Genomic DNA, 16,083 nt, shown 5'->3' with positions numbered 1-16,083 from the left:
CGAATACGCGTATGGTATTTGTTATAGAGACGTGTTGCAATTGACAGTCTTGCCGGCCCCACTCGCTAGTCGATACCCAGTGCATGCTTTGCTCGTCAACCAATATCATTCTTGCCCGTTAACGTTATTAACCCGTCATCACACCAAACATTTTTAAAATGCAATTATAAACTGACTTCGTAATATACCTTTGTTTTATATAATTTAGAGTGGAGAGCGCCAGCGTAATTGCTTGACCTGGCGTAGTTGATAAACCACTTATCGTCATCGTGCCGGACGTCACGTCTCGATCGTGCACGTCAACCTCCGCCGTGTCAGCTTCACATATAAATACATAATAATTGTTTTCCTGAATAGAGCATGCCCATGTGGTGATCCATTCAGACTTCAAAGTCATTTATTTATTTGTATTCTGGATAAGCATATAAATGGAAAAGAGAGAATGATTAATTTTTAATTTCTTTACGAAATTTGGAAACCAGATTTAGAAGAGTTAATGGTGTATTTAATTAAATCCAAAACCGAAAGAAGAATTAAATGCCCGCAGTTAATTAGAATCTAACTGGAGTTATTAAGCCAAATCCAACTACTAATGCGATGCATCCAGAATTAAGGGAGCAACAAAAAATGGACGAAACGGCAGGCATGATGCTGCTGCTCGCGACCTGGATACTGACCGCACTGGTCAAGCCCCCCTCGGCGGCGGCGCTGTGGCTGAGCCTGCCGGCGCCGAACGGCACCAAATGCATCTGGGAGGATCTTGACGCCGGCGTCCTCACCTTGGCCGAGTACGCGGTCGCCCGCGAGAACAAGTCCGACGTCACGCCCACCGTCTCCGTCAAGGTGAAAGCCCGCGACATCGATTTTATGGGCATTTCTAGATTCTAAAGCTATTTCAATTCCAGGTGACTTCGCCGTCGGAGAACACCCTTCACCATCAAGAAAATATAACAACAGGCCAGTTTGGATTCACCGCGAGTGAGCAAGGCACCTACAAACTCTGTTTCACGCTGGACAGTACTGAGAACACGAGCATTCAAACAGGCGTTAACATCGACTGGAAGATCGGTTTCGCTGCGAAGGACTGGGAAGCCATTGCCAAGAAGGAAAACATTGAGGCATGCATGATGCGTTATGAGTTGGAACTTGTGTTTAAATTCATTAATTCTTATTCGAGTACCTTAGCTTCTTTGTGGATTTTCAAAGGGTGTTGAGCTTGGGCTAAGGAAGGCGGTGGTGTATGCGAAATTGATCCATCAACGCATGCTGTATCTGGTCGGCAAGTAAGAATAGTACTAATTCTCTGAGTTCGTAATTTAGTTTCGACTTGGCATTTGAGAACGTGCAACTCATTGACTTGCGTTTCGGTTTATGGATTCTGCAGGGGAGAAAAAATGAAGAATGATAGTGAGAAGGCGAACTACAGGGTGGCGTTGTTCAGTTTGATGTCTGTCGCTGTGTGCATTTTGTCTTCGGCTTTGCAGCTGCGGCACCTAAAGGGGTACTTCCACAAGAAGAGGCTGATCTAGACATGTCGTGACAAAGGAAGTTGGTATGACGGAAAATTAACTAGAAAATCGAATAAAAAGACATCATTTGATTTAGGATGATTTATAGTTAATTTACTAACCTTCCTTCACGGGCGATAGAAATGTCTCAATGGTCTGACATTGATCACGAACAGAAAAGGATTAATTCTGACAATCCAAATATTTAATAATTATGATATTTTTTATTTACAAAATTAGTATGAAGTAGGGGCGCTTTCGTAATAAAATAAGAATTCTTTTTCAATTTTTTCTCACACCCCTTTTTTTGATATATATATATATATATATATATATATATATATATATATATATATATATATATTTCAATTAGGTCTGATGGAGTCCATCCTCGTGGAAGACTCATTTAGCCATTATAAATTTTTTACATCTCCCACTCACATATAGACTTCTTCAATCTATAAATAAACCATAATCATATACCATCAATTTTATATAAGCAAATAGATCATATGACCAATAAACATATTAAATAAGAGTTTATAGTCATACACATGTTAAGGATATATAGCAACTTATTTCAAACTATTCATGAGGATATACTACTCTGCTAATCAACATATCTCTTGTCCCAGATAAAATAATAAGAGCATATTTAATTCAAAATATTTATCTATATTCATGTTTCATAATTATGTTTTAACTATTAGCATAATCGACCTCTAAGATCTTAATATTTGACAATATGTCGGGTCAGGTTGACTAAGGGGTAATCCAAACATGTGGTAAAAGACGATTACGCTCGCTCCCGCCAGCCCGCCCTAGGACCAACACGAATAAGGTAAATCATGATGACCGAGAAGGCAAGTGGCAGGTGGGGTTTACATGGGTTGCAGCAATTTACGCCTCGTCAGCCCCGAGATTCAATCCCAATACCTTATGTGGCAATCAACCTGCCACTTACCAACTCAGCTAAGCCCGTGGGGGCAAGGTTAATCCAAACATAATTTGATATTTGGAAAAGAAAAGTCTAGTCAAGACTAGAGACTAGCAAGGGTAAGTTCTAACCAAAGGTTAGGCAGGTAAGAAGTATATTAAGTGACAATTTTAACTGGAGGTTAGGCAAGGGTAAATTCTAACTAGAAGTTAGGCTGGTGAAAAGTCTTCTAAGTAATTAGTCCTAACTGGAAGTTAGGCAAGAGGAAGTTCCAATTGTTAGGATCCTTCGTACGGCTAGAGAGGGGGGGTGTGAATAGCCGCCCCAAATCGCTCGTTTCTTCCTACAATTCGTTAGCGCAACGGAAAAATAAACTAGAAACGAAAGGAAGAATATCAAACCTTAACACAGCTATGTACGAGGTTCGGAGATGATGCTCCTACTCCTCGGCGTGTCCGTAAGGTGGACGAACCCAATCAATCCGTCGGTGGATGAGTCCCCGGAAAACCGGCTAATAAAAACTCCTTCTGGGTGGAGAAACCTCGCCACACTTATTTGCAACAGCAAACAGGAGTACAAGTACAAAGAATAAGCAAGAAATACAATAAGAATACACAAGCACTCTACCAATCTTGCTTTCTCGTCGACTGGAGTCCAGATGAAGCAGCAGCTTCAAAAACCCTAACAGCAGCAGCTGTTCCAGTCGGGGAAGCTCACGCGAAGCTTTCGGAAGGAACTCAACAGAGCTCTTATCGCAACCCACAAATCTTCAGCAGAAGAGAAGGAAGAAGGAAGGAAGGAGAAGCACCAAAGCCTTGATCTCCTTTTATAACCTGCGAACCTGCACAGTGAAGACAGAAGCCAGTGGAGAAGACGGAGCGACCCGTTGTGACTCAACGGTCGAATCGTGGACCGATCAGGCTCCACCCTGATCGGTCTGGGGACCGATCAGGCCCTGGGCTGATCGGTCCCTAGACCGATCAGATTGCTCCATAGAAAGTTGCCCAACTTTCTGTTCGTTTCTTGATCGGTCTGTGGACCGATCAGGCCACAGCTGGATCGGTCCACAGACCGATCCCACCTCTCTCGGCTGCGTCTCTGATCGGTCGTGGAGACCGATCAGACTTCATGCTGATCGGTCCCCAGACCGATCAGTAAGCTCACAGAACTGCGCTTTGCCTTCTGTTTGTTATCTGATCGGTCACCAGATCGATCAGATACACAAACGTATCGCTGGATCGGTCTGCAGACCGATCCAGAGCTTGGTTTTTGCCCAAACCAAGTCCCTAACCTTTCAAACCAATATCCGGTCAACCTTGACCTATTGGTACATCATGCTTAGCATCCGGTCACTCCCTTGACCTGCTAAGACTCCTCACCAAGTGTCCGGTCAATCCCTTTGACCCACTTGGACTTTTCTCTTCGTGTCAAGTATCCGGTCACTCCCTTGACCTACTTGACCTTCTCAACACCAGAAGTCCGATCATCCTTGATCCATCTGGATTTTCCCTTGCCCGGCTTCACTCACCAGGACTTTCACCTAGCTTCACTCACTAGGGTTTTCACACTGCCTAACATCCCAGTTAGGACTTTCTCACTGCCTGGCTTTACTCACCAGGACTTTCCAACTGCCTAACATCTCAGTTAGGACTTTCCCACTGCCTGGCTTCACTCACCAGGACTTTCCACACTGTCTAACATCCCAGTTAGGACTTTCTCACTGCCTGGCTTCACTCACCAGGACTTTCCACACTGCCTAACATCCCAGTTAGGACTTTCCCCGTGCCAAGTCTCCATACTTGGACTTTCCGCGTGCCAAGCTACCTGCTTGGACTTTTCCCCGTGCCAAGTCTCCGTACTTGGACTTTTCCAGTGTCAAGTCTCCATACTTGGACTTTTCACGAATCAGGTCAACCAGGTCAACCTTGACCTAAGGTTGCACCTACAATCTCCCAAACACCTATTCTTGTCAAACATCAAGAATACAACTCTCTTCTCGTCAAACATCGACATGCAACTCAACTAGGTCAACCTTGACCTAAGGTTGCACCGACAATCTTCCCAAGTCAAACATCAAAATACAACTCGAGTCAAGTCACCTTGAGTTGGGTCAACCAGGTCAACCTTGACCTAAGGTTGCACCAACACTAATGAGTGAAGTCAGATCCTAATAATGAAGTTAGATGATGAAAGTCCTAATAAGAGAAGTGCATCGTCGACCAAACTAGTGAATTTTAAAAGATGCTAAAATTGATTTACTTTAATATTTTATATATATTATGCTAACTTAGTGTTGCAAGAAAGTTTTAGTAGATCAGATTGATTAGACACTAAGCATGACTAGAGAAAGCCCAAATAAGTCTGGAGGACCATATGTTTGGCAGGTAATTGGAGGTAAGCACTAGAGGAGAGAGATCCAGTGAGGACATATTTCCCATTAAGGGAATAGTAAGCGCTGGTCAAACTTAGATCCATTTTAGAAATCTAAGTTGAGATTATGATTAGACCTGGTCTTGGTAAGATATGATCTAAGTGATAAATTTATTTTATTTATGTGTTAACTTTATTTTGCATGGTATCTTTGGTATTTAAACTAACATGTTTTATAGGAGTTAAAGTGCACAAATTATAAGTCTCAGATGAACAATGCTCAAGGCACCTCAGAGCTGACTGGAGGGGTCTTAGAGCTGAATAGAGGCGTCCTGGATAGTGCAGAGTCTCCCTCATGTAGATACGATTCAAGGATAGAAGTTCGTTGCATGGAGGTTGTAGGACCATTGGTCACATGAGGGGGTGAATCACATGTATTTAAAAAACTTTTAAAACAAGTGAGCGTGCAATAGAATAAAAAAAAAGGGCAGCCCAGTGCATGAAGCTCCTGTCATGTGGGGTCCCGATGCAGCGGAATAAAAGAAAATAAAACACAAGAAAAATCAAAATATAGTCGGTTACTTGGTTCAGAGCATTCGGCAACTCCTACTCCAAGACTTAGTTCCTCGCATCTATCAATGGGCAATCAACTAAAATCTCTACCAGTAAACTTCCGGTAGAGTAATTGAGTACAAGAAGAATATAAGATAGTGTAAAAAACTACACTTCCTTTAAGTAGGTATAAAAAAATAATAGTAAATTTGTTACCAACATTAAAAGATGAAGATCTGGATGAGCTCGTGTGTTGAAGTCAGTCTTCCGGCAGTGGTCGGGTGTAGTAGAGTAGTGGTATAGCCGCAGCGTGAAAATGAAGTCACAGAATGATTGTTAGAGCGTGTGTGGAAGTTCTTCCTCAAGTGTTGGCTGAACACTATTTATAAGGAGTATTGAGGGCACCTCCAACCTTATCTGAGGCACCTCCAATCTCAAATTTGATCGTGCAGACTTCAGATTTTATTAGCTTCGAGACCTTCGATTTCTATCTGCGTGAGAGCTTCTCCAAATGCTCCAAGGTGTCTCAGCGCACTTCCGAGGAGCCTCCAATGCACTCTAAGATGCCTTCGCATAGCAAACTTCTATCCTCGAAGTTTATCCGTCCGAGGGTGCCTCCTCTCAATCCAGGGTGTCTCCTTAGAAACTGTTCATCCAAGGTGATTATTTGCGCCTCAGACATTGTTTATCCAAGGTGATTATTTGTAATTCAATCATGCAAATTCATGTTAGCCCAATAACAAAAAATAATTTGCAAAACAGAGTTAGCATAATTAAAATAAAATAATTATTAATTAGATCATGTCTTAGGATCTACTCATGGTCTTGGCTTAGACTTCCAAAATGGATGTAAGTTAGACTGTCGCCTATAATCTTACTGGGGCTCGTCCTCACTAGATTACTCTCCTCCAATGACTTACCTTACTTATCATTTTTAATCATTTGGCGTGCCTCTTGACCCACCAGGTCTTCCTGCCAGTTGTCAGATTCGTAGACCTAACTAGACTTCAGCCAGTTGTTAGATCCCACAGACCTAACTAGACTTTCTGTCAGATATCGGGTCATACCTTGACCTATCTGGGCTTTATGACAATTATCAGGTTCTTATACCTAACTGGGCTTCAGTCTAATGTTAGGTCCTCTAGATCCGTCAATTCTTGCACACTCGGTAAAGGTTTCAGATAACACATAATCTAACTTTAACTATTTATCGTTCATCAAAACCAAAGTTCAATTATTAGTGTCAACTGTACTAATAGAGGCGTCTCAGAGCACATTGGAGGTGCCTTAGAACTAATGAAGGCGCCCTCGCGCGGATAAAAATTAGAGGTTGCGATCAGTTAAGCGCTATTGGAGGCGCCCTGGACCCTTAGAGGTGCTTCCAACACTGTTTAAAAGAGGGCTTCGAGCAGAGGCTTTGAATCAATTTTTCAACGTGCATCCTTGATCGCTAGGATGTTCTGCAATTGTGCTTTCACTCTACTACGACGCTACTACACTTAGCTATAGTTAGACCAACTCCATCACTAGAGCTCAATCCCGATCTTCATCTTTATGTGTTAGGTAACATTTTAATTAAGTTATTTATTACTTAAGAAAGTGTAAGGTTGTTACACTTTTTTTTATCTATATTGATTTTACAATTGATAGTGGATTATCCATCGAAAATGTCCAAGAAACCTAGGTCTTAGAATATGAGTCAACAAAGGTTCCGAAGCAAATAAAATCAATCGTGTCTTGTTTTATTATTTCTTACTTAATTATATTCCGCTACGCACTTTGTTTTAGAAAGCCAAAAAAGAAAGGCTTGTGAATATAAAATAAGTGTAAAAATAAATTCTCCTTTCCCATCAGAATCTTTCAATCTTTATTTTAGCTACTTTTTAGACATGTACCATATTGGCGAATCTTTCATGGCTATTGGTAGCATGCTAAAGTAGCATCACTAAAATAAAAAAAAATAAAAGAAATAGTTGAAAGTCTTAAGGGTATAAAATTAGGTTTGTATATATAAACCTATGAATCTCACACAATGAGTTGGGACTCAACTACTCATTTTCCAAATGGTCACTTTTGCACACATAATATGAAACACGTGCTATGATGTGTTTCTTCCTCTTTAGAAGTGTATGTTAGTGTATGTTGTTGGAACCGTTGGGCTAGCTAGAAGGGGGGTTGAATATCCATGTGCAAAATAAAATAGAAAATACCCTTCTCGGACTTAATGACCATTTGCATAAATAAAATCAGAAATAAACTGAAAGACTGAGGCTAGAGGATTTACTTGGTTACAACCGGGGAGATTGTTAGTACAAGGAAGTGAAGCGCATTAAATACTCCTTCAGGCGGAGAAACCTCTTACAACAGTGAAAACACGAAAAGATGAAGCTAAACTAACAAAGAGAAACACATAAGTATTGTAAATGAAAATTACTTGTTCTATTTAGTTTCTTGGACCAAGGCTATATTTATAACCTTGGTCGGGGCGCTTGGAAGGGTTCCAGACACCTAGAGGGGGATAAAACTTTATTCCCTCCATAACAGATCGTGATCAAACGTGATTTGGATAGAATTGGGTTTCGGGCGCCCGTACTGGTCCGGCCGCTCGGATTGGGTCAGGGCGCTCGGAGCCTTAAAGTCAACATGGTTGACTTTTTTCGATCCAGACCCCTCTACTCCGGTTTTGCTCGTCTCGGTTCAGATCTTCCGCTCCGGCTCCGCTTGCTTGGGTGATCTCGACCATCCGGAATAAGGCTCACCCGAACTCAATTTCCTACCTTCTCAAACAACCTTCCGCTCCGACATCTCGTCCCTCGGAAACGTTGCACGCCTCCTTCTTATCCGCCCGCATACTCTTCCGCAGCATCTCGTCCCTTAGACGCATCGAGCCTATCGGCTATCTCCTGTGTCGTCCTTCTCGTTAATTGTATCTTTTGCTCGACTTCTTGTGCTCTTAAGCTCTTGTACACTTAAACATAAGGTTAAAACACCACAAGACCTAACTTATCTTATTTGATCACATCAAAACAACCTTGGGGTTCCAACTGTTGGTGCAATCATGCCCTGGAAGTTTCAATGTGTTGACAATTATTTAAGTTTAGGTTAATACGGTGGAACTAACATGCATTGTGAGTTTGCAGGAGGAGTTTCTTGCAGGTCAGAAGACCAGATACAAGTGAAGTCCAAGAAGGTCGAGGACTGGATTCTTGGCAAAAAGAGTTCTTGCGGGTCAGAAGACCAGATGCAAGGCAAGAGAAGTCCAAGAAGGTCGGGGACCGGATTCTTGGCAAGAGAAGCTCCTACAAGTCACAAGATTATGTGTGTGATAGCCTCATTGTGAGAGATCGACTGGTAAATCGATTCAGACATAGCTGTGCGGCAGATCGCCTCTGAATCGATTAGCCGATCGATTGAAGGTAAGACAATCGATTGGCTGATCGATTGGTAAGGTTCTCCGCAGCACAGAATACGTCTGGATCGATCAGCCGATCGATTCAAGGTACTGAATCGATCAGCCGATCGATCCGAGAACATTCTGTGCGAAGCACAGAATCGTTCTGAATCGATCAGCCAATCGATTCAAGGTATTGAATCGATCGGCCGATCGATCCATGAACATTCTATGCGAAGCACAGAATCATTCTGAATCGATCAGCCGATCGATTCAAGGTATTGAATCGATCGGCCAATCAATTCACGAAGCTGCGATTTCATGAGCAAATGGTTGAATCGATTCAAACGCTGCCCCAATCGATCCAAGTCAAATAAAACAATCTGCACCGTTGATCTTGACGCAATGGCTTCCAACGGATACTTGTGAATCGATTGGGATATAACCTCAATCGATCCACGGCGATGGCGGCGTGAGAAACGGCTAGTTTTCTCAACGTTTAAAACACGGGAAGAAACTGGAAAACACATAACAACGAAAAACATACTGTTCCATTGCTCTCCAAGTCTTTTGAAAGTTCTCAAGCGATCAAGATTCAAAGAAAAGGGTTCAAACTCCTCTCCACTATGTACTGAAGTTTCACCTGCAAAGAGGAAGCCGGTTAAAGCTTGTAATCCTTCTCTTCTTCTTCTTTGTAGTGTTTGTAATATTTACTTTGAAGAGAAGGGAGAGTTGTATTTCTGTTAAGGTTTCTCCACCTTCGGTGTGAATCCGAGAAGGAGGGTTTTTGATAGTGAAAGAGTGTGAGTGGTGTGGATCCTTGGACTAGTCACCTCCTTGAGGAGGTGGATACCAAGTAAATACCGGTGTTAGCATTGCCTTCAGACTTCCGCTGTGCAAAACAAAGTTGGTCAGCAAAAGAAGTGAGTCATTCACCCCCCCTCTAGCTCAACCGATCCTAACAAGTGGTATCAGAGCATTGGTTTGCTTTTGAGGATTCATCATCAAGAAAGCACAAGTTAAAGAGCTACAAGATGTCAATGAAGGAGGGACATAGTACTTCACGACCACAATTCTATGAAGGCAGCAATTTTGCTTATTGGAAGAGCCGCATGGAACACTATCTCATGACCGAAATTGATATGTGGTTCTCAATCACGGAGGGATTCATTGCGCCAACTGAAAATGGAAAAATGCTTGAGTCATCAAGGTGGACTGTTGAACAAAAAATGAAGGCTCAAGCAAATGCAAAGACGATTGTGACTCTTCAATGTGGATTAAGCTCGGAACAACTCAACAAAGTTGGACCCTTTAAGAGTGCCAAAGATTTGTGGGATAAGCTTATTGAACTAAATGAAGGCACCAAGGATTCAAGAATTGCAAAGAGGGATTTGTTGATAAATCAACTTCAAAACTTCACCATGAAGGATGGAGAAACGGTAAGCTCACTACATGGGAGATTCAAGGAACTCCTAAATGGTCTTCATTCAGTTGGAGAGAGTGTGGAGAACCGAGATCTCATAAGGTATGCTTTAAAATCTTTCCCAAGAAATTCTTTATGGTCATCCATGGTGGATGCTTATAAGGTTTCAAGGGATTTGTCAATAGTGAAATTGGATGAATTATTTTGTGAACTTGAATTGCATGAGCAAGCTAACACAAGTCATAAGGAGAAAGGTATAGCCTTGGTTGCAAGTGAAAAGAGCAAAAAGAAGCACAAGGAAAAGAAAAATGAGAAGAAGGAGTCATCTTCAGAATCCGAACAAGATAGTGATAGTGATAGTGATGAAGAGCTATCATCAAGTGAAATGGCAAACTTTGTTCGAAGAATGATGAGACATTCAAGGAAGTTTGACAAGAAGGATGTTAAGAAAATCTTCAATGATGAGAAAAGAAAAGGTAAATCTCTTGTGGATTCTAAGAATAAGACTGATGTAATTTGCTATGAATGTAAGAAAAAGGGGCACTACAAAACGGAGTGTCCAAAATTGAAGAAGCAAGAGGAAAAGATCAAGAAAAAGAAGAAGGCGTTGAAAGCCACATGGGATGACTCATCATCAAGCTCATCGGAAGAAGATGAAAGGAAGAGCTCAAAGCACATGACTCTCATGGCCTTAAGTCATGTAGAAGACAGTGAAGATGAAAATAGTCATGAAGAAGATGTGGAGTCTTCAAGTGAGTCATCATCTAGTGATGATGAGGTAATTTCTCCCAAGCTTGATAAGATGTATGCCACCATTGCATGCTTAACCAATGCACTAGCTAAATCAAAAGGGAAGGTTAAAAGATTGCAAAATGAATTGAAATCACTCAAAAATGAAATTATGTCATGTGAAAGATGCATGCTTCATGAAAATGACAGAAATGATGTTGATGATCTTGAAAAAGAAAATGTATCATTGAAATCACAAGTTGATGATCTTAGATGTGCTCTAGTAAAATTTACCTCAAACTCAAAATACTTAGACATGATTCTAGGAGCTCAAAGAGACGTGTACAACAAAGCGGGACTAGGTTTCAAATCTCAAGATAAAGAAGTTAAATTCATGTCCCTAATTAGTAGAAACCATGCTTCAAGGGTTAAGGGTGTTCAAGATTGGGTACCCAAGCAATTTGTTATTGATGCTACCGGACCCAAAGTGTGGGTACCAAAACATTTGGTTCATCGTGTTTAAACAGGCATGCGAAAACGGGGAGCATCCAACAACATGGTTCGTAGATAGTGGATGCTCTAAGCATATAACGGGAGACTCATCAAAATTTTCATCATTTAGACACAAAAGTAAAGGTACCGTTTCTTTTGGTAATAGTGGTGAGCTAAAAGTTATTGGAATTGGAGATATTAGAATTTCCGAGAAATTTGTAATAAAAAATGTGTTACTAGTAAAAGGCATGACTTTTAATCTTTTGAGTGTTAGTCAACTATGTGACTCGGGGGTATAGAGTTGAGTTCAACTCATCTCAATGCTTAGTCAAACATAGTGAACTAAACACCAATGTTCTTATAGGCCATAGAAAAGAAAATATTTATCAAGTTGAACTATTTGGTGCTACTAATGTGTTTGCTAAGTATCTCATGTCCAAAGAAGAGGAGACGTGGCTTTGGCACCAGAGACTCGCTCACACCAACATGAAGAATATCAAAAATCTTTCAAAGAAGGAGTTGGTGCACGGATTGCCAAAGTTGAAGTTTCAAAAAGATAAAATATGTGATGCATGTCAAATGGGTAAGCAAACGAAAGCTACTCATAAAGGTAAAAATATTGTAAGTACTTCAAATGCTTTAGAGCTCATTCACATGAATTTATTTGATAGTAGTAAATATATTTCTTTAAATGGTAGTAGATATTGCTTTGTGATTGTGGATGATTACACTAGATATACATGGGTGTTTTTCTTGAAACATAAGGATCAAACTCTAGATACCTTGATTGCTTTTTGTAATAGAGTAGAAAATGAAAAGGCTCATAAGATAAACAAAATAAGAAGTGATCATGGAGGTGAGTTTGAAAATGATAGATTCACAAGTTTTTGTATGGAAAAAGGCTACAAACATGAGTTTTCAACCCCTAGAACACCTCAACAAAATGAAGTTGTTGAAAGGAAAAATAGGGTGTTACAAGAGGCCGCTAGGAGCATGTTAAATGAATATTCACTACATAGTTTCTTATGGCCCGAAGCAATTAATACGGCTTGTTATGTCCAAAATCGAACTTTAATACATAGGTTTCTAGGAAAAACACCTCATGAATTGTGGTTTGGTAAACAACCTACAATTAAGCATCTTAGAGTATTTGGGTGTAAGGTTTATATTCTAAACACCAAGGATCACTTGGAAAAGTTTTCCGCTAAGGCGGATGAGGGGATTCTTGTAGGTTACTCAAGTCATAGCAAGGCATACCGAATTTACAACAAAAGATCAAAACTAGTGGAAGAATCACTAAATGTTGTGTTTGAAGAAAATCCCTCTTTAAACTCTATAAGAACAAACAATGAAGAATTACAATTTGAGTTAGAGAAACTAACACTAAATGAGGTAAATCATCAAGGAGAAGAAAATCAAGAAAGTGATGGTGAGAAAAATGAATCTTTGCCACTTGAACCCGAAATTATAACAAATCAAGACTCAAGACCTACTAGGACTCATGTAAATCATCCCTTAGATCAAGTAGTAGGAGACATTACTCAAGGAGTGAGAACTCGATCTTACTTTAGAAATGAAGGAAGTCAAGTTGCCTTAATATCTCAAATAGAACAAAAAACCATTGATGATGCCTTGTTTGATCCGGATTGGATTTTAGTAATGCAAGATGAATTATCTCAATTTGAGAGAAGTCAAGTTTGGGATTTAGTTCCTAGGCCTAACAACAAATCAATTATTGATACAAAATGAGTTTTTAGGAACAAACTTGATGATAAAGGGATAGTGGTGAGAAACAAAGCTAGATTGGTTGCTAGAGGTTTTAATCAAGTAGAAGGGTTGGACTATGATGAAACTTATGCACCCGTAGCAAGATTGGAGTCAATTAGAATGATGTTGGCCTTTGCCGCCCACAAGGGCTTCAAATTGTACCAAATGGATGTAAAATCAGCATTTTTAAATGGTGTAATAAAAGAAGAAGTATATGTTGAGCAACCACCGGGATTTGAAAATTTGGAGTGTTCAACTCATGTATATAAACTTAAAAAGGCCTTATATGGACTAAAACAAACTCCTCGGGCTTGGTATGAACGATTATCAACATTTCTAGTATCAAAAGGATTTCATAGAGGAAAAATTGATCCTACTTTATTCTTGAAAAATAATTGTAACGATTTGTAGCCCAAGTATATGTGGATGACATTATTTATGGTTCCACAAATAAAGACTTTTTAAATGAATTCATTAATCACATGGAAAGTGAATTCGAAATGAGTTTGGTTGGTGAGTTGACATTTTTCCTAGGATTACAAATTAAGCAAACAAAAGAAGGCATTTACATTCATCAATCCAAATATGTCAAAGAGCTATTTAAGAAATTTGGAATGGAAAATGCAAAGGAAAATCTAACCCCATGGCCACAAATACTAAGTTGGATAAAGACATTGAGGGGAAAGAAGTTGACTCCAAAGTATATCGTAGTGCTATAGGAAGTCTTCTCTATCTCACGGCTAGTAGACCGGATATACTTTTTACCGTAGGTATATGTGCTAGGTATCAATCTTGTGCTAAGGAGTCACATTTGAGTGTCGTTAAGCGAATTCTTCGTTATCTCAAAAGGACTCAAAATGTTGGTCTTTGGTATCCTAGAACCGAAACTTTTGATCTAGTGGGCTATACCGATTCCGATTATGCTGGATGCAAGTTGGATCGCAAAAGCACTAGTGGTAGCTGTCAATTTCTAGGGTCCTCTTTAGTAAGTTGGTCAAGTAGAAAACAACATTGTGTAGCTCTCTCCACAACCGAAGCGGAATATATCGCCATGGGAGAGTGTGTATCACAATTATTGTGGATGACTCATACTCTAGAAGACTATAAACTTACCTATAACAATGTTCAAGTACTTTGTGATAATGTGAGTACAATCAATTTAACCAAAAATCCCGTTCATCATTCAAGAACGAAACACATAGAGGTTAAACATCATTTTATCCGTGATCATGTAACTCGAGGTGATATCATGTTAAATTATGTTGGATCAAAATCAAACTAAGCCGATATCTTCACCAAACCTCTTCCCGAAGTTGAATTTAGCTTTCTTAGAAGAGAATTGGGAATGTGTTGTATTGATTAAATCAAATCCTCCATGGTCACTTTATAGGTAAAGCTTTTAGGTTCACCTTAATTTTTGCCTCTCACAAACACATAGGGTTATCTTCTTTGTGTGATTTAGATGGGGGTGAGAGGTTAGGAACATTTATCTTGGTCATAATGCTTGTTATGATGCATTAAGTTGGCCAAGAAAAATGAGTTTCACATGAAACATTCATTTGTCCAATCATAGGGAAAGCAAGTGTACAACTCATGTGCCCGTTGCCCTACGATTATGATTGGAAATTTTCAATTTACCATATAACAACTCACTTCTGAAACATTGGTTGAAGTGTGTTATTGGATGAGGATTATTATGAAACAGGTAGATACAAACTTCCTCATAGCTTTGAAGTTTTCAATAATTTGTGGTTTTGTGAAAGTTTTCACTAAGGTGAGTTCATTTTTATTAAACTTTATTTTTTTTTTATAATTTGGGACATACATATAGTGTCTATGCAAAATTTCGTGATTTTTGGAGTAGTGTACAATTAGTTGTGCTTTTCCAAATCTTGGTTCTGAAAGTTTTTCAGACGTGCAGAAATATCAGGCTTCCCAATCGATTGGTCAATCGATTGGGAGGCTCACACTTGGCCACAGAAGGGATCTGAATCGATCAATGGATCGATTCAGAGCACCTCGATCGATAAATGGATCGATTGAGATGCTCTTCGGTTTTCCACAGAAGGCATCTGAATCGATCAATGGATCGATTCAGAGCACCTCAATCGATCAATGGATCGATATGGATCGATTGAGACGCTCTTTCGGTTTTCCACAGAAGGCGTCTGAATCGATCTATGGATCGATTCAGCCGTTTGTTCGATTTTCACAAAAGCATTGTGAATCGATCGACCGATCGATTCACTTACTCTCAATCGATCGGTCGATCGATCGAGACCTTAAAACCCGTCTTAAACCCTTAGATCTGAATCGATCCCCTCATTCTATTTCTTCTTTTCTCTCTCTCTCGACGCGGTCTTGCCCTAGGCGACTTCCCAGGCGACGTTTTCGTCTGTCTCGATCGTTACTCCGGCGTGCTTCTCCGGCGAAGGGGAGCTATTCCACTTCTCTTCCAGTTCTCTCTCGACGCACTGGGCAGCTCCTTTCCTCGTCTTCGCGTCCTCACACAAAATGCGGACTCAAAACCCTAACCCTAGGTAAGGTTTTTGCTCTCCTCCTTGTTGTTCTTTTTGCTCCTATTTTTGACCTAATCTATATGTTTCTTGTGTGTCTTTGTGCATTGCATTATCCCTCATGCATTGCATTACTTGCATTGCTCTTGAATCTTTGCTTATCCTTCCCGTTGACTGTCAAACCGTGTGCATCTCTTGCATTTGTTTTCGATCCCACAGAAAGAAACAAAAGGTTCGTGAATCGGGCGAAGGATCGTCTGTACCCTCCTCACGTCCTCAACCTCCCACTGATCCTAGGTTTCCAAATGCTGCAATGCAACAAGCTTTCACCAAAAACACTTTCAAACTTATACCCCCTAGATCAGTTAACTTGCAATACTATAGGACATCTTGTTTTA

The 16,083-nt window shown here is 40.2% G+C and overlaps 1 protein-coding gene across 1 annotated transcript; it reads left to right on the top strand.

Annotated features, from left to right (window-relative positions):
* Positions 1-597: 597 nt before the first annotated feature.
* Positions 598-1,529, top strand: LOC121980004 (transmembrane emp24 domain-containing protein p24delta4-like). The gene is made up of 4 exons (XM_042531977.1): positions 598-843; positions 906-1,118; positions 1,186-1,283; positions 1,385-1,529. Exons 1-4 carry the CDS (start codon positions 598-600, stop codon positions 1,527-1,529), a joined length of 702 nt encoding a protein of 233 aa, XP_042387911.1.
* Positions 1,530-16,083: the final 14,554 nt, after the last annotated feature.

This window comes from Zingiber officinale, chromosome 5A (assembly GCF_018446385.1).
Source record: "Zingiber officinale cultivar Zhangliang chromosome 5A, Zo_v1.1, whole genome shotgun sequence".
In the NCBI taxonomy this organism is placed as follows: Eukaryota; Viridiplantae; Streptophyta; class Magnoliopsida; order Zingiberales; family Zingiberaceae; genus Zingiber; species Zingiber officinale.
Note: the sequence above shows the minus strand (reverse complement) of the source record. Positions and strands in the feature narration are given on the sequence as shown.